This window comes from Dasypus novemcinctus, chromosome 7 (assembly GCF_030445035.2).
Source record: "Dasypus novemcinctus isolate mDasNov1 chromosome 7, mDasNov1.1.hap2, whole genome shotgun sequence".
In the NCBI taxonomy this organism is placed as follows: domain Eukaryota; kingdom Metazoa; phylum Chordata; class Mammalia; order Cingulata; family Dasypodidae; genus Dasypus; species Dasypus novemcinctus.
The window spans coordinates 49,290,428-49,316,314 of NC_080679.1; the positions used below are offsets into that span (position 1 = coordinate 49,290,428).

The window sequence follows — 25,887 nt, forward strand, 5'->3', positions numbered from 1 at the left end:
AATTTAATCCTAATTATAACCCTTCGAGGTTTGTTCAGTGACACAATTGCTGTTACAGAAATATGTAGACAGATTGAGTGATTTTCTAAAGGTTCTAGAGCTAGTACATGGGAACTAAATCAGACAAGTGTGAAATAATGTATATATGAGAATGTGTGTACAACATGACTCATAGCAGTAATCTAAATGACTACCTTGGGGATTAAGAATTATAACAAATTTTTGCTATATCATACAGTGGAATATTATATGACCATTAAAAAGAGTGATATTGTTCCATGTTAATTAATTTGAATGTCCACGTTAAATATTTTTTTTAATAGTACCAGGGCTGGGGAATGAGCCCTGGGGCGTTGAATGTGGAAACCAGCGCTCAACCACGGAGCCACATTTGCTCCCCTGAGCTGGTTTTTTCATTTTTTTTGCTTGTTGTTTGCTTTTGTTTTTAGGAGGCACTGGAGACCAAACCCTGTACCTCCCACGTGGAAAACAGGCATTCGACTGCTTGAGCTACAGTCCACTTCTGCTCATTATGTTTTGTGGCGGCAGTGGGGCAGGGAAAGCAGGTTACAGATACTTTATATTCTGTTGTATGGCCTCATTTTTATTGAAACTATCTGTACATCTAAATAGGTCTGCATATGTTTATACACTAAAGTACTGTGGACTCCCATCTGTGGTGATATTATGGATATTTATTTCATTATTTATCTTTTTAAGAATTTATAGTTTGCAAGTTTTTTTTTATAATTGGAAAAAACCTATAAAAATATTTCTCTTCCCTGCAGCCCCTTATTATCTTGAGATAAAATTACGTTGACAAGTTTTACCTTGGATTCATGCTGTCTGAATGTGAGGCAGTGCTTTACATGAACTTTTATGAAGTTCCATGTCACAATTTCATTTCTGAAGTTCCACCCTCCAAGATTATTTATTCCCTACCCCAAAACTTCTCCAGAAATCTAGGTGTGCTGTCATTAGATGGGGCCAATGAGCTTTGGATATGGTCTAAATTTCAGAGCCCATCCCAGTTTGCCTGAGCTTCCTGATTTAAACATGAGCTTTTTGCAACATAATTTTTACAAAAAAAGAACACTGTTAAAGTAACTAAAATAACCTAACACAGAATATTTAAGCAGATGATATTTTAAAGCTGCATTTAAAATCCACAAATGTAATTAATAATCAGGAATCTTTTGCCAAACAGCAAAAATTCTCCTTTCGTGATCATATATGCAGATCCTAAGTAGAGTATTCTTTTCTTCTTAAACTTTAGCTTCATGTAAAAAGCTTCCAAAGCTTGTGCTCGATCGCCTTTCCCAGTCCAGATTTAGGCTTATTTGGTATTAAAGAGTTTTAGGCAGTTTATTTGCTATTCAGACCTTTGACACATTTGCTTAAAACTAATTTCGTTGGCTGCATTCTTTCAAAGTCTTCTTTAAAAGTACTAAATTGTCTGACAGATTTTAGTAAACCCAACTATCTGAGACCCTAAACTTTTTGCTATGATGTGAAAGAAGAAAGAGCTATAATTAGTTTCTTGCAGGGAACCACAAACTCCTGGTGATGAGGTTCTTTCGATCATAAATCCTGTTTATTTCGTAGAGGAATGTAGCCCACCTCCTCTCTCGTGCAAGTGAATTACTTTGCTTACAGGATTACTACATGCAGGGTGAATATATATGAAGATCTTGCTAAGAGCCTAAGCATACTACTTAGAGCAGAACTTTATTACTTTAAAAAGCAAAGAGAAAATAAGCTAGTTTTCATTGTAGGCCACAATGTCATCACAGATTCTCACTGGTCCTTGTGAGCAGGGCTTAGTCTCATTTGTTTTCATATTCCCAGCCTGGAATTGCTTTGCTGGAATCAGAGGATTATCTTGTTGGACAGTAGCCCATTGGTAAGCCCAGCTCTGAAAATACATCAGGCTATGTTGTTTGGATCCATTTTTTTTTCTTTAGAGCTTTGGGTCAGTTGCTCATTTGGCCTTATAGACAGTGCCTGAACTCTTTTCTGAGGAAGATCTTGCCCACTAATGGTCACTCCACCAACTTCCATGCAGGAGAGGTGGTTGAGTTCCTTCATGTCCATGAAAGGATGAGCTCCTTGCCAGTGGCTTTGCACCTTAGTCAATTGTGTCAAATATTTCTAGGCCTGATTTCTATTGGGGGACATTACCTTAAACTTTCTCCTGCCTAATTCTTATGAAAAACTCATTTATAAGAAATTACATTCATAAAGAATTGCTTTAAAAAATAAATCTAGCCACTATTTTACTATTTGAAACATAAGTCTAAATTTTACCCTAGGTTAATCTGGAGTCTAGCTGCTTAGACTAGTGCTATTTTAGTAGAAATAAAATGTGAGCCGCACATGTTGTTTTTTAAGTAGCCGCATTAAAAAATGGTAAAAAGAACAAATGAAACTAATTTCAGTAATATATTTTATTTAGCCTCGTATACCCAGTATACTATCATTTCTACATATAATTAATATAAAACAATGAGATATTTTACTCATTAAGTCTTTGAAATCTGGTGTGTATTTTACACTTACATCATATCTTAATTTGGATCAGCCTCATTTCAGAGTCTTAATAGACATATGTGGCTAGTAGCTGGTCTTTTGTTTGGGGCAGCACAGTGCTAGACTTTTTAATAGAATTTATAGAGCTATGTGTGCATGTCCTTGAACTGACAGTGTTGGTATTATGCTAAAAATGATAATATAATACCTATCACATTTGGTGTAGATATAAGAATGTAGACTAATGTTTCATACATTATGAGGACTGTGTTCTCCCAGGTCTTATCATCAGGAAACCATTTGTATTTATCTTATGGATATGTGGCCTAAATGTGTAATTCTTGGAACTCCAGAAGGCTCAGGGACAAACTAAAGACCTGTTTCTAGGATCTGAGCAGAGCTGAATGGCATGAGTTCTGGGTCTGAGCTCTGCCCCTGGCTGTATATTCTTGCTTTCCTTGATGACTTCTTCTCAGCTTGTTGAATGTAATACTGCAACATGCCATTCATATTTTTCTTTTTTTTTTTGGAATAAGAATGGGGATAAATAAATAAAATCCCATCCCAGTAAACATTTCACTATGTTTAAATACTTACATAGATCTAAGTTTTATGGGAAATAGAATTGAAAAATTACTAGAAAGAATGAAGTCTCTCAGTTGATTTTGGTTCTTTTTAAATTTGTTTAATCAATTTGTATATATGTTACTTGGTCTAACTTGAGCTATGTTTAGATATAATTATCTGGTAATTCCTCATGTCAGCATTTCTCCAATTTTAGCATTCATCAGCGTCACTGGGGAACCTGTTAAAAATTTGATGTCTGAGTTCTATCCCAGGGATAGATTAAGATCAGCTGATTTGGGTTGGGGTCTAGACAATGGTATTTAACACATTCTGAGGTTGTCATATTCTTGGTAGCTGCCTCTCTCATCTCCCTTCTTCCTAAACTTAATTTCCCAGAAAAAAATGTTCTCTATACCAAAGTCTTTTTCTTATTTTCTTCCTCAGTTCCTCTCTAGCCAAGCACCCTGTTTCTACTCTCTCTGCTTCACCTATTATCCAGGTTTTGTACACTGAATGATGGGACTTGTCCACTGTATTAGGATTTTTAAAGTCATACGTGACAGAAAACTCAACCCAAACTCACCTAAGCAAAAAGAGAAAAGTGTCAGAGGAGCCCTGAGTCTGGGCTCAGGATGCCCAGACTTGTCTCAGTAATATACAGGTGAGGCTGGAAGGATGACCATAGCTGTCTCCTTGGCTCTTGGGCTGGCGACTACTACCCCTTCTATATACCTCCAGCAGGCAGCAGGCAGAGGGCAACACTTTCCTCTTCGAGGAGGAAAAGGAAAGTGCTAATACTTACATTTCAAATTTTTCTTTATCTAGTTACTCATGGGTTAGGACTTGACATTTCAAAGGGTAAGTTCTTGGTTTATTCATTTGTATCCTAATACTTGAATTAAAGTTAAACCTGGTATTAATAATCAGGGTGATGATACTGAACAGAACTCTTCTCTTATTCTCATGCTGCATTTTGACGTTTAATTATTTGGTTCTTCCAGATGGTTCTCTGTGCCGATGGGAAACTCATATGGGATTTATTTTTGTTTAACAATCTGTATTTCTGACTTACATTTGAGTTATATTATATTACATCTTATAGTTATATTCAATCAATTCTCCCTTTTTCTGCCTTAACATACCTTTTGTTAACCTCTTGGTAATGTCAAGACTCTGAAATTGGGAAGTGGATTTGGCCTAATGGATAGGGTGTCCATCTACACATGGAAGGTCCAAGATTCAAACCCAGGGTCTCCTGACCCATGTGATGAGCTGGCCCATGCACAGTACTGTTGCGTACAAGGAGTGCCATGCCACACAGGGGTGTCCCCCATGTAGGGGAGCCCCACATGCAAGGAGTGTGCCCTGTAAGGAGAGCCACCCAGCGTGAAAAAAGTGCAGCCTGCCCAGGAATGGCGCCGCACACATGGAGATGGAGAGCTGATGCAGCAAGATGATGCAACAGAAAAAGAGACATGTATTCCAGATGCTGCTGACAAGAATACAGGCAGACACAGAAGAACATGCACTGATGGACACAGAGAGTAGACAACTGGGGTGGGGGTGGGCGTGGGGGTGGGCGGGAAAGGGGAAGGGGAGAGAAATAAATAAAAAGTAAATTAAAAAAAAAAGAGAGACTCTGAAATTTAATTTATTCTGCCACTTTTGCCCACAACAATTGCATTGTACCAGCAATATTATTCAGTTAGAAATCTTTCTATGGTGTCAAATCACTTATAGCGTTAAAAGCAATTAGTTGATCATTTAATTGAATGGGACATTGTTCTAGGAGCTATACTGAGGAAACTGTTTCAGTACAGTGCCCAATGTTAGAGGTGATTTCTCTCTTTCATTTCCAACTCTTCTTGAAGCATACCTTCTACTGGAGAGAGACAATAAACAAATCAAGTGAGTTATACTGTATATTAGAATATGGAAAGTGCTGTGGAGGAAAAATAAAAGAGGGAAAGGGTATAGTTGGCAAAAGGGAAAAGGTGGCATTTTGGTAGAAACGTGAAGAAGGTAACATAGTGAGCAAAGTGGATATTGAGATTAGTCTTTGTGGCAGAGGAAACAACAGATGCCAAGACCCTGAGATGGAGTGTGGTTGGGGGGTTCCAGGAACAGCAAGGAAGCCAGTGGCATGGCCAAGGACTGCAGCAGCAGGAGATGAATCCAAAACCAGGGATCAGACCATGTGGAGTCTTGTAAGTCTAATGTAAGAATTTTAACTTTTGCTCTGAGTGGAATGGGGCCTATTGGAGGGTTTGGGGTTGAAAGAACATGATCTGATTTACTTTTGAACAGGATCACTGTGGTTTGTGTGTTGAGAATGGACAGCAGGACGTCGAGGGTAGAAGCAGGGTAGGAGGCCATTACTTACTCAGAAGAGAGGTAATAGTAACCTGAGTGTAGGCAGTAAAAGCTCATACTGGGAAGTGGACTTGGCCCAGTGGATAAGGCATCCATCTACCACATGGGAGGTCCGTGGTTCAAACCCTGGGCCTCCTTGACCCGTGTGGAGCTGGCCCACGCGCAGTGCTGATGCGCGCAAGGAGTGCCATGCCATGCGCAAGGAGTGCGCCCTGTAAGGAGAGCACGAAAAGAAAGTTCAGCCTGCCCAGGAATGGTGCCGCACACAAGGAGAGCTGACGCAGCAAGATGATGCAACAAAAAGGACTCAGATTCCCGTGCCGCTGACAACAACAGAAGCAGACAAAAGAAGAACACGTAGCAAAATGGACACAGAGAACAGACAACTGGGGTGGGTGGGAAAGCTCATACTGTCATTCTTTACATTTTAGTGGGATTATTTCTTTGGCCTGGAATGAATGTCATATTTCCATGTCCTCTTCATGTCTTTCAAGAACCAGCTCAATTTTTCTCAGGCTTTTCTTAAACACTTCAGCCCCTACTGATCATTCCTTACTGCAAACTTTTACTGACTTTTGCATTTATACCTTATTGTGTAGAAGGCAATCGTTCTCTATTTCTTTCATGTACGTTGATTTAATTTCTTTTATTACTATAGCAAGGACATCTTATTTATACTTCTTAGTGCAAAGTAGGTACTTTACTCCATAAATCTTTTTTGGATGGCTAATATGGCTGTTTTTAAAGAAAAATTAACATTTATTCATATTGTTCATTTCGCCCTTGCACATTCATATTTTCTCACAGTATCACTTAACCTCATATAGTCATTCATTTGAAAATATTTACTAAACACTTATTAATTGTGGAGGATATAAGAGAAAGATATAATTGTTCTCAAAGAGCTTATAGTCTGGTAAGAGAAGACATGAATGCTCTCATAATTAGAGTGGGGCATTGTGAAGTGCAGGTGATATGAATGATACAAAAAAGGCCACCCAGAATAAGTAGAAATGTATCTTTCTGGTCTTCAGGAAGAGAGTGGTACTTAGACCCTGAAGGATACATACAATTTCAGTAGGGCTAGAGAATGGCATTGGCAGATGCCAGGTATACTAATCATTTTTAAGGCTAACAGAATAGGTAAGTTTGCAGGGGAAAAGTTGCAGGGAGCCTTGGGTTTATTTAAAGAAACCCACTCAAAACTTCACTCTCTGCTATCTCTCCTGACCTCTAGTATCATTGCTCAAATCCAAGCCACCTTCATCCTGCTCACTTCAGGTCTCAACCCTCTGTGAGAGACCTTCCCTGCCTACTCTACCTAAACTTGGTCCCATACCCACCCCCTTTGTTTGTGTCCATCATGACTCCATGATTATATTGTTTACTTGATTGGGAGTGCTGTAATTGAAAAAGTTCTGTAGGGAGATAGTGGATGGTTTGTCTGGTGGGAAATACATGGGTCAGAGAGGCCTGTTAAGAAGTGATGGTCTAGATATGAGATAGACCATGAGATAGATATGAGATCTGATGTGAATCTGGCGTCGTACTTTTGTGGCAGTGAAGAAGAAAAGAGAGAAGCATTAAAGTTCAAACCATGTGTTCCGTGGGGGTATAGAGTACATGCTACAATTTTCAGTGTTTATAGTTCTGACTTCTGGTGTTTTATGGAACAGACAATTATTTTAAAATATGGTTGGCTTTTTTTTTAAGAATGATTTTGACAATCAGTAACTAGGACCTTATGTTTGTGGTTTGCTTTTCAAGAAGCATTTCCCACATAGATGTGCTCCAGGCGCCACAAAGTAATGCAGAATTCTTAAATATATGAGTTCTATTTACCAATAATTTTGGTCCTTGGCTGCAGATTCAATTTTGGGATGGGGTACATGCAAAGGAAAAAGATATCTTTCACCCCTAGGAATGTACAATTAGTAAAAGCCAATCATCTCACTATCTTTCAAAAGAGACCACTCTAAAATGAGTTGATCTTCTTTCCCCCATACAAGTCATCAATATTTGTTAATAGAAAAACAAACCACCAAAAGTGGTTAATAAAAAAGCAAAATGTTTTTTGTTTTCTTTTAAAATATATTTGGATAAACTAGAAAACTCGGTATGTATTTATTAAAAAATAGATTGAAAATGAAAAACAAAAATCCGATTGAAATTTTAAAATAATATTGAAAATTATATGAACTTTTGGCTTCCATTTTCCTAATCTAGTATGACATTTAAAAATTATTCTCAAAATGAAGTTTTGTTCTTCTTAGTTTAATAGCATTTTAAAAGTATAAATCAATGTTTAAGATAAAAATTTATACCTAAGCCAATGAATATCATTCCAGTAAGGACTCATTACAGTCTATCCTCAACAATTGAGATAAATGAATATTAGGTGTTTCCTTCATTATTCCCAAACTATTCTATTTTCTTCTTCCATTACCTCTTTAAGGGTCTGTCATTTTAGCACCAATTATTTGCTGGTGTTTTTTCTTTTTCCTTTGTTTGTATTGAGCATTAATTTCTCCTTCTTCCATTTCCAGCTCACTTCCTTTTGAAGATTCCTTTCTCCCTCACTGCTTTCAGTTTGACGGAATTGCCAAGTTAGATGTTTTTTCTCTTCACTTCCACAGGCCATAAGATTCTCTCTACCAGGACTCAGTTATGACCTCCGTGATGTGGAGAGAACAAGCATTTAGATGGATGGATCTTGGTGGCTGCTGTTACCCAAGAACATATCTGGTTTTCACTCATTTTCTTGTTCTTTTATTAGTTACCCTTTATCTTTACCATAAATTCTTCTTCTGTTTTAGTTTATCAGAGGGGGTTTCATTCCATGTAACAAACCATTGTTGACAATTTACAATAAATAGTTGGAACCATCCTTTCATATCAAGGCATATTTTTAAAATTATTATATATACTGTTTGTAGAAGTTTTCAGAAAATGCAAAAAGTATTAAGTAGAAAATTATTTGTAATTCCACTATCTATGCATGTTTCTTTGTATGCATGTTTATTAACACAATTTGTTGATGTAACAGTATTTGATTATATTAAATATGATATCATGATGAATAAGCTCTCATGTCAAAAATTTAAAAATATGCTTTTAATGGCTTCATAATATTCTATGATATAAGTTGCCACAATTTAATTGTTACTTCATTTTTGGAAATGATTTTGCTTTCCACTATTTTGTTGTGATGAGCATCTTTTTCATAAATCTTTACCAGCACCTCTGCATCTTTCCTTAGGATACAGCTAGAAGGAATCACCTGTCAAAGTGTGAGAGCATATCTAAGGCTCCATAAAGCTTTGTAAAACCATCTTCCCAGCTGTATATGAGTTTCCATCTCATTGGACCTTCCCTTTTTCTGAGTACTATTATTTTTACAAGTTGACATTTTGATGGACAGAAAATTAGATCTCTTTTGTTTTAATTCATTTTGCTCTATTGATCATTTTAATTTTTCTTTCATAAATTGGCTATTCATATCTGCAAAGAAAAGTTTAATGAAGTAATTTAATTTATAAACCCTAATAAGTTAAAAAATTTAAAAAGTTAAATCAAATCTTTATTTTCTCTTTTTAATCTAGTTATATAGTCAGTGATTTAAAACTAAAACAATGTCTTGAAAGTACTGTTGAACCCAGGCTTTAAAAAGAACAATTTTTGGAACTTAAAAGTATTTCTCTTTTTGTGTACATTCCTTTTCTAAATTTACTGGTGGACTATTTTTATGTTGTGGATCATAATGTTTTATTTGGTAAAATTGCGGGAATAAAGGCCTTTTCCTAAAGGATGGCATTCTGGAGGATAAATTGCATTTTCTGATACTTTCCACGTGGAAAGAGTGGTAAGGGGCAGCTTTAGCAACCAAAATATTTTATCAAAAGCCCTAAAGTCATGGGGAATATCTGGCAGGTGTATAGAAGAAATTTTTCTGGTCTTCTTAATCATTTTACTAGTTCACACTTGAAGAGTGAACTAAGGGCAGGTTACGATTATTTATGATAAACATTGAGTAATGACTCTATAAATGTTTTCTCCTAGCAGTAATCCATCAGGGAGGGATATTTAGCTGAGAATTTGCTAAAGGCTTTCTTCATCTAAGATGTCAACTGGCTTTGTTGGGATCTGTTTTCTGTTTCTAGATTTCTCACATCTCTGCTTATTGTAGATTAAATATGTTTTCATTAGTTATCTCTTGACCATAAATATCATTTCCCCCCTTGCTTTCTTTATTTACATTGTAAAAAAGCACTTGGAGTTTGAAACATAGTATAGGTGAACACGCGTGTATGTGTGTGTGTGTTATACTTTAAAGGAATTTGAAGGGTTAAACAAGAACGTTAGAATCCAGGGATGTTTAAAAGTCTTTGACAATTGATGCTTTCAGTACTTGTCCTTTAGGTGAGGGTTACTAAGTTAACATTCACCTCCAGATTCCTTAGCAAAAATATTTTAATTAAACACACTTCTGTAATGTATTTGTCATCTTGTAATGTCTGTGTCTTCTAAACAAAATCTGCTGCTTTTGAAAATGAGGGGTGCACTGTGGCATTTTGCAGTTTGCTTAATAATCCTCTTGACCTCTGGAAGAAAAGTAATTTTGTTTTCTGTTGTTTAAGCAGACTCCTTTTATCTGAGAGAGCAGCATAGCGCAGACCTAATCATAATTAGAGGAGGGAGGTTTTCAAAGAGGTGCTGCATCATGTTAAGTTGTGTCCATTGGGAATGGGACATAAAGCAGCAGCAGAGGCTCACCATGGGAGGGATTATCTAAGGAGCTTTAAAGGGGCTTTCTGTTTAATGAATAGGTGGGCACTAATCAGTTTCTCTTGACATTGGTTTTATCTTTTAAAGCTTTTCACAAGAGTGTGGATAGTTTTCTAAAGAAAAGTTGACTTTCTCATTGTAGAAGGCCTAAGTATGAAACCAAGAAGCAGATCAAGAATTCTGGAGTTTTCATAAGAGAAAATGTACAGTAGTGTTTGAGTAGCACTGATTTTTCTTTGAGAACATTGCATGAATAATAAACTAAGATTTTAAATATAAATTTAGAGCACTTTGGGTTCTTTTTCATTTTTATGTAATCTTGTGATTTAATTTTTACATGGTGTCTAATTTTATTTACTATGGAAACTTGAACTCTAAGAACACCACTTTTCCTACAAGGGAAAAATTAAGTTTTCCAAGGCATGTTTAGTAATAAACCTTCATTGCAATCCAAGAATTCTGATTTTATGTCTTTCCCTGTTGACCTCTGTTACCTTAAGTAAAACATTTGAGTGAGGTTTTTAAACCTCAATAAGCCTGGTAAGCATAAACTTATTTGAATATTTGTTTTATTCCTGGTCTAATAATAACCAGAAATTTAGGTCCACACTCACAAGTGTCTTTGGTACATATTTTCTTGGATATTGTATTTACTTCAACCTTACCCAAGATGAGATTGATTTTCTCACCTGTCAGTGTTTCTGTGATTCTGTAGATTGGAAAATCCAGAATTTAATTCTAACATATCTCTGATTTTTAACCCCTATATCCAATCTGTTGCCAAGTGTTTGGACAATTTCTTTGAAATATTCCTGTTTGATATTTCTTTTTCAGGGTAGATTTCGAGTGCCTTGACTAATCAGTAGCTTCAAACTGGTTTATCCACCTCTATTTTCTTCCTTTTACATACAACCCTGCAGATACTCTCAGATTGCTTCTCCAAACTTTACTTTCATATTTTCACTCCTCTATCCCTGTTCACTTTCAGCAAAGTTCCAATTGAATTATTCCAAAATCAATGTCCAAGATTCTTATCCTATTTTCACTCTCCAATCTCCTGTCTTGCTAGGTCCAGCACTGGCTTGGAAATGGGTATTTGAGAAGTTCTTTCACAGGTTGGTTGTTTGGAAATTAGATTTCACTTTTATTTATTTATTTATTTAATTTTATTTTTTAATAAATCTTTTTTTTTTTTAAGATTATTTATTTCTCTCCCTCCCCCCCACCCACCCCAGTTGTCTCTTCTCTGTGTATATTTGCTGCGTCTTGTTCCTTTGTCCACTTCTGTTGTCAGCAGCACGGGAATCTGTGTTTCTTTTTGTTGCGTCATCTTGCTGTGTCACCTCTCCATGTGTGCGGCGCCATTCTTAGGCAGGCTGTACCCTCTTTCGCACTGGGCGGCTCTCCTTACGGGGCGCACTCCTTGCGTGTGGGGCTCCCCTACACGGGGGACACCCGTGCGTGGCAGGACACACCTTGCGCACATCAGCACTGCGCATGGGCCAGCTCCACACGGGTCAAGGAGGCCCGGGATTTGAACTGCGGACCTCTCATGTGATAGACGGATGCCCTAACCACGGGGCCAAGTCCGTTTCCCTATTTATTTATGTATGTATGTATGTATTTATTTATTTCTATTTCTATTTTTTTTCTCTTATTTCTCTCTCCTCACTTCACTCCATTGTCTGCTCTCTGTGTCCATTTGTTGTGTGTTCTTCTGTGCCTGTGGTATTCTCATTAGGTGGCTCTGGGAACCCATCCTGGGACCTTCCGGAGTGGGAGAGAAGTGATCATCTTGCTTCACCTCAGCTCCCTAGTTCACTACCTCTCATATGTCTCCTGTGTGGGGGCTGCACACCTTGCACGGGGGCCATTTCTTGCACAGGGGACACCCTCGTGTGGGGAAACACTCCTTGTGTGCAGCAGCACTCCATGTGGGCCAGTTCACCACACAGGCCAGGAGTCCTGGGTAGCGAACCCTGGACCTCCTATATAGTAGGTGGAAGCTCTATTTGTTGAGCCATATCCACTGGAATTCACTTTTATGTAGAAACCATGCCTTAAGAACTGTACTTGAGTTCCTAAGCTATAACTCAAAACCCCATGTAACCTACAGGTAGCTGATTGCTGGACTCAGAGCTGGGAGCCATGTTGAATAGGAGGAGACAAGGGAAGGATGGTCTGTTTTCTCTTTCTTTCCTAAGCACAGGGTCATCTGACACTGGGCAGAATTTTTAGTGATTTTTAATATGTAAAGTTGGTCTTTAGCATTATATTTCTATTAGTTGTCTTCCAAATCCTAATATTCTTCTTCTCAGACTCTCAGGCATGGAGAGCTACCCCAAACTAAATAATGCATTTATTAATTTAGTAATTATATTTTTTTGCCTACTGAAATAACAATAGCTTTTACCAAGCACTTTTATCTATGATTTTTCTAATCCTTACAACAATCTTGCAAGGTATGTTATAGTTGCTTCTATTTAATAGATGACTATATTGAGGCAGGGTAAAGTTTAAGTATATACAGCTTTTGATTTATAAACACAGGACTTACAAATAACCTGTATATATTTGTAAATCACTTGGAAAGAGTAAGTGCCATGTGAGCATTTTTTAAATGAATATATAGATAACGTCCATCTTTCACCCAGTTTATCTCCTCCCCTTACACACACAAGCACAACTGGGTTTATAAAGAAAGGTCTGTTGAAATTTGCTAAAATGAAAATTTAAGAAACCCTTGGATTAGAAGTTGTCCTGTGTTTTAAGTTCACGGGAAGATATTTGAGGTTTACAGTGATGGGTTATATAATGATGTCAGAGTTCCCATATTCCACTTAGGAAAAAAGAATTGCTAAATTTATGGAGATATGGGACTTAATATTATTAAACTGGGTAATTTGGTTCATTTTTCTCTGTTGTTTTCTCATAGGATATCTTGTCTACCAGCCCAAGTTATTTTAATTCAAGAAAGTGCTTAGAATGTGAGATCATCCTTATGAAAGAAATTACTTGAATCCATTTGCAAGTATTATAACCCTAGCAAGTACAATATCCCTCTTACCTAAAGTGATTGTGAAATGGATGGGAGGATAGGAGGACTTAGGGAACTCTTCCCTCCTTTCCCACCCCCGCCCCCTACATCCAAGATTGTTAGTTATTATCTTAGTTTGCCACAGGGCTGCCAGTGCAAAGTACCAGAAATGTGTTGGCTTTTATAAAGGGCATTTATTTGGGATAAAAGCTTATAGTTGAGAGGATGTGGGATGTCCAAATCATCATCGGAGATGCTTTCTTACCAAAATCATCTGCTGATAATCCTGACGTCCTGCCACGTGGCAAGGCAAGGTGGCGGCCAGTCTCTGCTGAGGTCCCTGTCTTCCCCTCCAGAATCTGCCCTCCCTTGGAGCTCAGCTGTGAGCAATCAGGCGTATGACTCATCCTTCAGCCTTGAGCTGCTCCATGGGCCCACCTCTGTGGACTTCGTGTTTCAGCTTCGGCTGCTGGCAGTCCTCAAGTCCTCTCTCACATGGCAGGGCCAAAATGGCAGCACTATTTCTCTGTATCTCTCTGTGTGTTCTCAATTTATATATGACCCAGCAAGAGGGTGAAGACCCAGTCTGAGTCACATCTTACTGTTATAGTCCAATCAAAAATCATCTAATTAAGTGATCTAATCTAGATTCCTTACTTAACTAACTCTAATGCAGTCAAAGGGTCTCACACCCACAGGAATGGATTAGTTAAAAAACACAGTCTTTTTGGGGGGATTCACCAAATTCAAACTGTCACAACTTGTATAACTTGTCTTTTTCCTTTCATAAGGAAGTCTTTAAGGAACAAAAGTTTTAAATTTTGATGAGGTCTCATTTATCTATTTTTCTTTTTTTCCTTGGCTTTGGGTGTAAAGATTAAGAAACCATTGCCTAACCAATTTCCTGAAGATGCATCTCTCTGTTTTTTCTAAGAGTTTGATCCATTTTTAGTTAATTTTTAAATATTGTATGAAGTAGGGGGTCCTCCTTTATTTTTCAAATGGCGATCCAGTTTGAACAGTAAAGACCCTGTTCCTCTAAATAGAGGCCAAGTGGATGCCAATGATAGTTGCTTACTGTGTGGCCAGGTGGTAGAAATATTGTGGACTGGCCAGAAAATCAGGGATGGTGAGTGACAGGGCCCAGAAAGGGACTTACAATTCATCTATCCATCCATCTCACAATTATAATTGACATCTACTGTGTCAGGCCCTGTTTTATACACTGAGAATAAAGTAGTAACAAAACAGATGAATATCCTGCCTGTGTGAAGCTTACATTCTTGCTTGCAGAAGAATAAATAAATAAGTGAAATATGTGGGATATCAGACCATAATAATTGCTACAGAGAAATCTAAAGCAGGAAAGGATATATGGAAAATGCTGGGGGTTTTTAGTTTTAAACCTATTGACCACCAAAGGCCTCAGTGAAGAGGTGACGTTTTGAACATGCTCCTGTAAGACTTTAGTGAGTCACATTCCACCTAAGGAAATTGAACAAGGAAGCAGACTCAATGATATATTTCAACTTGATATAGAATATGTCAAACTTTTTTAGTTTGCTCTTTGAAAATTTAATTGCAGCAGGAAATTAACACGTGTAGAGTAAGGAAGGAGAAGAGGCTGCCATTTCTGAAGGTGGGGTGTTGGAAAATGATAGACCTAAAGGAGAGATGGTACATAAATTCCCCTCAGCTTACTTGCTAACAGGAAGCTGTAGTGGATGAAATCGACGGCCACAGTGGTGTGATAGCCCTTGCCATCAGGTTTCTGACATTATCAGTTAACAGTAGAATAATAGGCTTTATTTTGACAGCAGAAGATTACTGTGGGTCAGGCTTTAATAACCACTATTTAAGACTTTATGCCTGGGAAGTAAAACCAAATTTCTTTCACTGTAGCACTGATGCTTTATGCTTGTCTGTCTCTTCCAGCTTTGTAGGAAGTCAACCTTAGAGAGGCAGGCGGGATGGCTAGCTCAGCCCGGGAGCATCTGCTTTTTGTGCGGCGCCGGAATCCCCAGATGCGGTACACACTGAGCCCAGAGAACCTTCAGAGTCTTGCCGCCCAGAGCTCCATGCCGGAGAACATGACCCTCCAGAGGGCCAACAGCGACACGGACTTGGTGACTTCCGAGAGCCGCTCCAGTCTGACTGCCAGCATGTATGAGTACACGCTGGGGCAAGCCCAGAACCTCATTATCTTTTGGGACATTAAAGAGGAGGTGGACCCCAGTGATTGGATTGGACTTTATCATATAGGTGAGTAAGATGAAATGGACTTGCATGTGAGTTACAGCATACATTTTTACTCTGGCATCATACTATTTGTATTTTCTCCTGGAATATATAAAACCCATACAACTAGAATCTGGGAATTTTTCTTTCTTCTTTGGGGTGGGGGGAGAGTAACAATTATTAAACTTCTTTGCTTATCTGAATTTTATGATTACATTCTACCTAATTAAATGCCAGCACTTACAGATTTTACAGTATTTTCTTTTTAAAACTTCACATTGCTTCTTGATCATTAGACCCATTTTGAAAAAATATATTAACATTTTCAAACTGTGTGAAAAAGATGTTTAGATTTGGATAAATGCTATGAGAAAATGTTATGTGTTTTCTAAAGTCTGAATTTCATTAAGAACAATTGGAAGTCTAAGTTATCCTTTTAATTTCAAAATTTTTTGATGTGTCCTAGATCAGTTAGGTGAAGAAAATCTCATGTTCTCATGACAAGTAGCATAGAAATAGGTTGTTATTTGTTTTCATGAAAGTAGTCCCTGTTCTGTTTAGCTAATTTGCATATGTTATTCCTTGGTGAATGAATAGTAAATGGGGCAGACAATTATAAAGTCTGCTTTATTTGAAAGCAAAAGTTAGAACCAACCACCAGAAACCCCAAATCAAAACCAGTAATAAAAACTTGCATTACCCAAAGTTGGAGAATTTCTGATTGAATGAAGGGAAGTCCATTCAAAAGTTAGCATCAGATGTTCTACTAAGAAGACATTGTTGCTTGTACTGTAAAATATATGTGAAGCATCATTTTTAAAAAAATGAATTAAGTAGGGGGAAAGACACATCTGTTTATGACAGTGGTTCTCAACTAAGGGTGATTTTGCCTCCTAGGAAATATTGGGCAATATCTGGAGATATTTCTGGTTATCTCACTGGGTGAAGAAATGTGAGGCCAGGGATTCTGCTAAACATCCTACAGTGCACAGGACAGACCTCCACAACAATCATCTGACTCTACTTGTCAATAGTGCCACTGCTTAGGAACCCTAGTTCATCTTTGCTGAAATTTCATTAAAATTATGTTTGTTTCTCTAACATAAAAATGATGATTAAAATAAAATTTGTATTCACTTACATAACTGTGGTTAATCATGTTTGATAACAAGAAATCTAAAAATGGCCAAAGAATTTCAACGAATTGTTGTTTTCCTTTTTTCTCTTATGGGGAAAAAAGGAGAAAATCTTCAGAGTTCAGCATTTTACCCAGGTGTGTTTAAATATATATTCAAATGAGAATGAGGAAGATACTTGATTTAAAATTATACCTTATACCTATTATGTTCACAAAAAATATCCTACAATTTTGATGGGACTTTAGAAGTCACTCTTTTGATTTTGATGCAATTTCACCCGTGTGGATTTTGTGAATTTTTTTTCTTTCCACATTTCTCATATTACTTCCCCCTTTTCCCTCCATTTTAGATTTTATAATGCTTAATTTAAAATGACAAATAGATTCTGTTTTCCCAAATGATTTTATGTAATTTTTCTTTAAGCCATACCAGTTTTATATTATTTATATGATTTTTTAAAAAATTAATGTAAGATGCTGAAATTATTTAAGACAGTGACTCATACCAGTTTTTTCTACTTCCCTTTCTTTTCCTTCACTCCAATTATTGTGAATCCAATCAAGAAGGAACTAAGGAACCCAAAGCACAGTTCTTATCTCCAAGTGACTAAAGTCACAAAATCTTGGTATTCTTTTTAGAGGAAAAGCTATAAGTCAGAGTTTTAAGTTTGGAATTAATTCAAGAATAAATCTAGAAGTATAGAAATTAGGAATTACATCTCCTTGAAAAGTCCTCATTTTCAGTTTATTTCAAGAAACGTCTGTATCTTTCCCACATAAATCATCATACAGCTCTAATAGTTTAAGATCACTAGCAGGAAAGAGGGATGAGGAACTGGACCCAAACTTCTCAAGTCTGGAACTTACAGAAATACTGTGATAAAATGAGGAACTTGATATTCTCAGGCATGCTCTTGATTCAACAATGAATGGCCGTAAAAGGTACAGGTCCAGTGTCTAGAGCATTAACTATGGTTTCTTTCTATAGTTGTAGGGCCATGACTGTATTAAAACAAAGATTGGCTTATCTGGGCCCTCACACAGCATGAGCAGAGACCTGGCATTTCTCTCCTAGGGCCAGCAGGGTCTCTTATGACCTCTAGACTAGAGGAGCAACCTCACTTCTGTGACAGCTTTGCCATAATACATGGAAAGGACAAGGCTGGCTGCACTGCGGTCTTTAACTGGCGCTTAGAACCCTAGGACTCTAGTCCTTGATTCCAGGGCAGACAGACCTGTAAACCAAGGTCTAAACCTGTATGGCATCTAAGCGATCATTAGTCTAGGAGAGGGCATGTGAGCCAGTTCTGGCCAGTAAGATGTAAGGGGAAATCTTTGGGGGGAACTTCCCTTTCCAGTGAAAAGCCAGGCCTCATAAAGAGAGAGTCTTTAAACTTCCCTTTCCCTTGTGCTTGAGACTCTGGTGACAGAATGTGATGCCTTCAGCTGTTACATCTGTGTAGCAACCATGCGATATCAATCGAGAGATAAAAAGCTATGTGAGAAAAATAATCTCATCTCTGTTTTGGTCACCATTAGTAAAGCTTTTTTGTATCATTAACCAAACCTCTAGGCGACCAGAAAGACCAGAATTGAGTGGGCTACTTCAATTATTGCTACTTCAGAGGAGAGTGTTTGGGGTAGTTTTAATATAGGTAAAAACTACTAGGTTGTTTGTAAAAGCAGTAACATACATTTTGATGTAAAATTTCCAAAAACGTATCCCAGACCTGTTGGGATTTTCAAAAGTTTAAAAAGACATAATACAGTGGGAAGAATCTTTCTAATGAGTATTAATAGCTTGTAAATACGCAAAACAATTTTTTACTGGACACTATTACATGAAGGATGTTGAGATGATACATTCAGAGAGGACCTTTGTTTTCGAGGAAACACATGGCTAGGATGGAGAAAAGAATTTCAGTGTCCAAATTAAGTTATAAATTTAAGACTGCTGTGGCTAAACAGGAAAATGCATAATAAATTCTCTCTTGGCCTCAGATGTGCTGAGAATCTGGGTTCTGTAACAATAGCACAAATGTCAGCAGTAGGTTTCAGATTTCTGTGCCTCTTGGTAGGAAGCAGCCGCTCTCCTTCAGTTGTGTCTTGAAAAGTCAGACTGTTCCCTAGCAACTTCTAGTTTTATTTATGGAACAGAGAGATGGTCTCTATAGAAATAAGTCCCAAAGGAGAAGGATTTTGGTGGAACGTCAAGCTGGCAAGGTGTGGCTTATTGGCACATTCTGCATTTTGATTGTATTTCTCTTGGCTTACATTTTCTTCCCCTTTAGGAGTGTGAGCTTTGTTTTTGTTCAGTTAATTGTTAATGATGTTCTGTACTATATCAGTCACTCCAGATGACTTTTAGCACTACTAATCTGGAGGGAAAGTATCTCCTCCTGGATCACAAAAATAAATGCATTTATTTACTGCATTTTAGGCAGTAAATAGGTCCTGTTGGGAATACAGGTTGAAAAGAGATGAAAATATCAAAGCATCATTTGGGGAAATTTGAAGTGTGAACACAGTCCTCAGAACAGATACTAATTATATTTTTCTCCTTCCAGAAAGTCTCATACACACTCTGAGATTTCCAGAGATGATTGCAATGTATCTATAACCTTGAATAGAATGTATGAAATATCTTTGGTGTTGTGATTATCTCTGATGCATGAATCTCTAAATTACAACAATTAATGCCTTACAGATGGTTTTCAGAAATCACTAGGTTTATAATTTATTTTTGGTCTCAAAAATTAGGATTGACCTCTCACAAATTTAACAGTTCTTTCATTACCTCCTACTAAGATCACTAAACCAATAACAACAACAAAACCAAACGCTTAACTTATGTGAAAATACTTAAGGATCCAACAGAAATAGCTTTCCATGAAAACTCAAGTGGAAGCAATTGAAGTAGGTGGTAGAGCACATTAAATGTGTTTCATGCTCGCTAGCTAATTCCCCTTACCATTAGGTTTTGTTCTTATTTTTCTGGTCATTTAAAAGAAAAACAAACACTTCCTAAAAGGTTTGATTTGTATTTCTCAGTTACAAGCAGCTTTAGGCTCCTGATTTAAGCACATTTTGAAATATTAAAACTATGTACTATGCTATATATCAGTGCTACTCAAAGTGCTTGACTGTGAACTGTTACTGATCTGTGATTAGATACAAAGCTTGCTCCAGAATATAAACTGATACATTGCTTCCTACATTGAGAAAATCTAAACTAAATAGTGGGTTTATTGATATAGGTATTTCATTTTCTGGCTCAAGCTTCTCATCTTATCATGGAACAATAACAAATAATTTACCAGAATTTTTCTGCACCAGACTTTGAGTGTACTTCTCAGTGTGTGTGAGTTGAAGACTATACCTTCAAAGATGAACTGCCGAACAACTATATTTTGACTGTCTTTTAAGAGTATCACCACTTAGGCATTATGACTTCCTTCATACTTCTTTGCATTTGGTTGGTAAAGTAAAATAAGATGGCAATAGTGAGCTAAGGCATTACAATCATTTATTTTAAATCTGTAAGATCCCACAGTTCAAGCAGATGCTTTATGAATAAAAAACCAAGACCCGGAGTAACAATTGCATACAGCTTCTTGGGGGCAGAGTGAAGGCTAGACTTTTTTGTCAGTTAAAGAAAATGTAGGTCAGTGTTTTCCAACCTTTCGTTATGTGCTCACCATCTTTGATTTCAGCAATATTGGATTAGCGCCTGTATTATTAATATTTTTCTTTAAGCCATTTGATGAAAAAAAAACAAAGTGCTTGCCTTGTTAGTAATAATGTCTGGGAGAGACTTGATCTGTTAGTTGTATTTCTTTCTAACAAGCATTAACTGTTGAGAAATAACTTTTGTCTATGGAACACCCATGATCATCAAATACAGCATACTCTGAGACTCTGGGATAATAAGTAGTTAAGAGCACAGACTCTAGCATCAAACAATCTAGTTAATGCAAATCCACTTGCTAGCTAAATGACCTTGGGAAAGTTATCTAATCTTTCTTATCCGTGGAATAATGAAAAGTACCAAAATCATGAAGATTAAAAGGGATGTTGTATGTAAAATTCTTAGCAAGCTGCATGGCACATTGTAAGCTCTTATAATAAACTCTCTTAATTATTTTAGACACAGTAACAAATATCTTTTAGTTGTCTGAAGTGCAGCACAATCTAACCCAGTGAATAAATCTGCAGGAATGTATTTCCAGATTTAAACGACACACTAGGCTACTCCTCTTCTAGGAAACGAAACTCGTTCCTTTGAAACACAGCCCTGGAAATTATACGTAGCATTAAACCATGAATGCTAAGGGGCTGGTCTGAGGAGTGTGGAGCGCGGTGGTGCTCTCCGCGCCTTGCGGGTGGAGAAAAAGTGTGGGACGGTGATCCCAGGAGGAACAAAGGGATCGTCTCAGTCCTGGCTGACCCCACCCTGCTCACCCTGGGCAGTGAAGGAGGAGGCGTTGAGACCACTGCTGGGAGCCAGATGTGGTCACTGCCTGGCCCTGCCCAGCCGAGCGCCCCCTGGAGCCCACAAGTAGCCCCTGACTGTATGTCCTGGCCACGGAGAGGACATGAGCATGGCCACGAGCACCTGGGCCCCCCATCCCCCAGCCTTGGGCGCAGGCCCGGCTGCTCCCACCTTCTCCGTCGCTGACTACGTGGTCTTTGTCTCACTGCTGGTCCTCTCCCTGGCCATTGGCCTTACCACGCCTGTCGTGGCTGGGGCTGGCACACCGTCAGTCAGCTGCTGTTGGCAGGGGCAAGATGGCCTCCCTCCCCGCAGCGCTGTCCCTGCTGGCTACCTTCCAGTTGGCCATCCTGGGTGCGCCATCCAAGATCTACCAGTTCAGCCCCTGGTCCTGGTTCCTGGACTGCTCATACTTTCTGGGGCTGCTGATCCTGGCCCACATCTTCATCCCTGTCTTCTACCACCTGCGGCTTACCAGTGCCTATGAGTACCTGGAGCTACGATTCAATAAAGCTGTGCGAGTTTGTGGGACAGTGACCTTCATCTTACACATGGTGATCTGCATGGCAGTTGTGCTCGATGCCCCATCACTGGCCCTCAGTGCAGTGACTGGCTTTGATCTCTGGCAGTCGGTGCTGACCCTCCCTGTGGTGTGTGCTGTCTACACCGCCCTGGGTGGGCTGAAGGTGGTCATCTGGGTAGATGAGTTCCAGACACGTCATGTTCCTAGGGCAGCTGGCAGTGATCATCGTGGGGCCAGCCAAGGTGGGTGGCTTGGGGTGTGTGTGGGATGTGACTTCCCAGCACAGCCTCGTCTCTGGGATCGAGTTGGACCCAGATGCCGGCATGCGGCACACCTTCTGGACCCCGGCCTTTGGTGGCATCTTCATGATGCTCTCCCTGTATGGGGTGAACCAGGCCCGGGTGCATCGCTACCTTAGCTCCGCACGGAGACAGCCGCTGTGCTCTCCTGTTGCGCGGTGTTCCCCTGCCAGCAGCTGGTCCTCCGCATGGGCTGCCTCATCAGCCTGGTCATGTTCACCTGTTACCAAGAGTGTCCCATGAGCCAGGGGCCCCCGACCTGTTTGTCCTGTACTTTGTGACGGACCTGCTGAAGTGCCTGCCGGGCCTGCTGGGGCTCTTTGTGGCCTGCCTCCTCAGTGGCTCCCTCAGCACCATATCCTCTGCTTTTAATTCACTGACAGTGGTTACAATGGAAGACCTGATCCGACCTGGTGCCCTGCATTGTCGGAGGCCTGGGCCACCATGCTTTCCAAAGCCCTCACTTTTGGCTATGGGCTCCTTTGTTGAGGAACGGCCTGTGTTTCCTCTCACGTGGGATCTGTGCTGCAGGCAGCATTCCGTGTCTTTGACATGGTTGGGGAACTGCTGCTTGGACTCTTCTGCCTTGGGATCTTCTCCCCTTGTGCCAGCCCTCCTGGTGCCGTCGCAGGCCTCCTGGCTGGGCTGCTCATGGCCTTCTGGATCAGCATTGGGAGCATAATGACCAGCGTGGATGCTGCCTCAGCTCCTGTGCCCCTAACTTGTCCAGTTTCTCCCTGTCGGGCAACCTGTACACCAGCCCCCTGACCACACTGATGCCCCCCACCACTCGCTCCAGACCCAGGGGCTGCAGCAGTTCTACTCCCTGTCTTATATGTGGTGCAGTGCCCACAACGCGACCACCATGGTCGTGGTGCACCTGCTTGTCAGCATGTTCACTGGGGGAATGTGGGGCTGCGTCCTGGACCCTAAGACCATCTCACCAGTGGCTGCGTCCCACTTCCTCACCCTCCTGCCTTTGTCCTACCAGAAGCAACTTTCTTTCAGAAGCTACAGCCAGGACCTCCCCATGGATATCGAAGTGTTCCCAGGGAAGATGAGTAACAGCATATTCAGGGGCAGCCGAGACAAGGAGGTCAGGGCCATGAATGAGGAAGGCATCCATCCCACCTTTGTCCTCCAGGAGACCTCACTGTGATCCGGGCCCGGCCCATGCCCACCCATGCTGTGCCAGAGAGACCACCCTGTAGTATAGGACTGACTCAGTATGGCCCGTGGTGAGGGGGGCACCTGGAAGACCTGTCCACCCCAGCTGATCTTGACCTCAGAGGTTCTGGCCTGTGGCAGAAGCTTTGGCGTCATGGGGATGTGAGGACAGGGCTGAGTTTTCACCTTGGCCTCACAAGTCTTTTCTCTAAAAGGCCAGGCTTGCAGGGGGCCAGAGTAGGCCAGAAATGAGGATAGAAACTAATTCTCTGGGAAAAGGACAGTGGCTTTTGGCTCAACATGGACAGGTTCCTCTGAAGTGACTAGAAACATCATCTCTGGTTATAACTGCTCTGGGGCCCAGTTGGGCAAGCTTAGCCATCTCCACTGTAATGCCTGAAGCTGCCTGCCCTACAGTCCGATGTCAGCACAGGTTCCATCAGGCGTGGGGGGCTGCTGTAATCATCAGGTGGTCTGTAGCACCCAAGTCCCTCTCATCCTTATCAGCCTACCTCCATTCTTGAGATGGGAGACTTTGGTGCCCTGAGAACTGACAGGTATGCTCATTTGCTTTACCTGGAGTAGGGAGTTTTCCACATCTCTGCCCCCACCCTCTACCTGGCACTTAACACTTAAAGTGTGCCCATACTGGTCCAAGGAAACCAGTGCCAGGTGCTGTGACTAGGTCCACTGGGGAACAGCCAGCCCTTGGACTCCTGAGCCATGCCCCCTTAGTGTCATTTTGTCATGTGTGCTTTTGTTTCCCTTTGGAGTTTCTTGCCTCCATTTCTCTGTTCTTGGGGAATAAAAGCTGCCATTGAACCTGGAAAAAAATATATGAATGCTAAATAATATATTTTAATTGGAATATTATATAGGCTTGAAGTTCATGCTTTCAAAGATGATGGGAAAGCTGCTATTTAATCTGGAAACCAATCAAATGGAACATAGAATCTGTGTATTAGGTATTTTCCAGAATCATATTCTGGAATATGAGTGCCTGTTCTTAAACTCTTTTGAAAATTCTACCTGATTATTGCTAAAAGAAATTTGTTTTAGGTCATATCTTTAAGTTTCCAAAGTACTCTTAAAAAATAAGAGCTTTGAACATAAAAGTGATTTTGGGGGCAACTTAACTCTAAATAACTTTTTGGTCCTTAGTTATATTAATCCAGATAGGTCATATTAGGCTGCAGTAATAAATGGACAAAAATGGACAAAAGACCATTTAGAGCCAGTGGTATAGATCCAACATGGATTGGCAGGGGACTTGCTTTGTACTGTCATTTAGGGTCTCAGGCTCATCATCTTTTTTTATAACTTAAATTTTTTAAAATTTCTTTTTTTTTTTTTTGTTGAGAAGTTGTGAGATAATAATCCTGTATACAATACAGCGTTCCCATACATTGCCCCATCACCAACACCTTACATTGTTGTGACACATTCGTTACAAATGATGAAAGAACACTGTCATAATGTTAATGTTATTTAGAGTCCATAGTTTATATTGGGTGTTATTAACCTATTATTAACATCATTTATTAGTATTGTATGTTTGTTATAGTTCATGAGAGAACATTCGCATATTTGTACTGTTAACCACAGTCCATCATTTACCATGTGGTTCGCTGTGTTCTATGGTCCCCTACCTTGTACAGTCCATCCAAAGTGTATACGTGGTGACTCTCATTTTCATTACAGAATTGTGCTGTCATCAGCTCAGTCCATTTCAGAACGTTTTCATTACTCTGAAAGGAAAAATCCTATTCCCCCTTATAGCTCTCCATTATTGACTTTTACCATTGATGTAGTACCTTCTTTGTCATTGCTGTAAAATATTAGAATATTACTGTTAGCAATAGTCTATATGTTACATTAGTTGTATTTTTCCCATGTGTCTTTATATTCTTAGCATCTCATAATAGAGAAACTTTCTTGTATTTGTACTATTAACCACAATTGTCATACACCACCGAAATCACTGTTATACAGTTCCTAGATTTCCTCTAGCTTCCTTTCAATTGACATTAACCTCCCTTGACCCTTTTCAGTCACAATCACATTTATAAATCAGCAGTGTTGATTATACTCAATACAATGTGTTAACGTCAACGCTAAACATTTCCCCACATTTTTACAATCCTCCTTATTAAACATTCTACATGCATTCAACTCACCACCTTCTTGATTTGTGCAATATTGAATTATTCAAGGCTGAACCATCTTACAATTGCATCACCTGGAATCAGGACTTCCTTGGTCAGTTGTCAGGGGAAGAGAAAGCTGGAGACTCTCACACCAGCTCTTAAACACTTGGCCCCAAAGTCACACATTTCACTTCTGCTCAGAGCCCAGTCTTTAGTACTAGCCACATGATTCTGCCTAACTATTAGGGGACTGAGAAATGTGGAGGAGCCCTTGGCTATTCAGTGAGCAGTCATTATCTTTGCAATAGTAGATGTGTCTTGTTAGCAGTGTATCTGGTTCTCCGGTCTCTTCCACCCTAAGACATCTTTGCGTGGTCATTGTTGAGGGCTAGAAAATATCATACTTTGGGATACACTTTGCATGGTGCTCAGGAGAGTGAATGAGAGGATATACCCGTGGCAATACCTGGCCCTTATGGATACACATGAGCAGTTAGCCAAATCTGAATTCGCAGCATTGCATTGGTGTCTTATTCAATCACATGCCTTTTTAAAAATATATATTTTTTATTGATATATGTCATTCATACAT

General features: G+C 39.4%; 1 protein-coding gene and 1 pseudogene across 15 annotated transcripts in view; both read left to right on the forward strand.

Annotated features, from left to right (window-relative positions):
• Positions 1–25,887, forward strand: part of HECW2 (HECT, C2 and WW domain containing E3 ubiquitin protein ligase 2) — a 469,060-nt gene that overhangs the window by 208,293 nt on the left and 234,880 nt on the right. For all 15 annotated transcript variants that reach the window (XM_058300431.1, XM_058300434.1, XM_058300432.1 and 12 more), the window contains one exon: positions 15,227–15,553. In XM_058300431.1, coding sequence (XP_058156414.1) covers positions 15,262–15,553 — 292 coding nt within the window. In that variant the 5' untranslated portion in view covers positions 15,227–15,261. The remainder of the gene's footprint in view (positions 1–15,226; positions 15,554–25,887) is intronic.
• Positions 21,269–23,140, forward strand: LOC139439348 (sodium-dependent multivitamin transporter pseudogene; annotated as a pseudogene).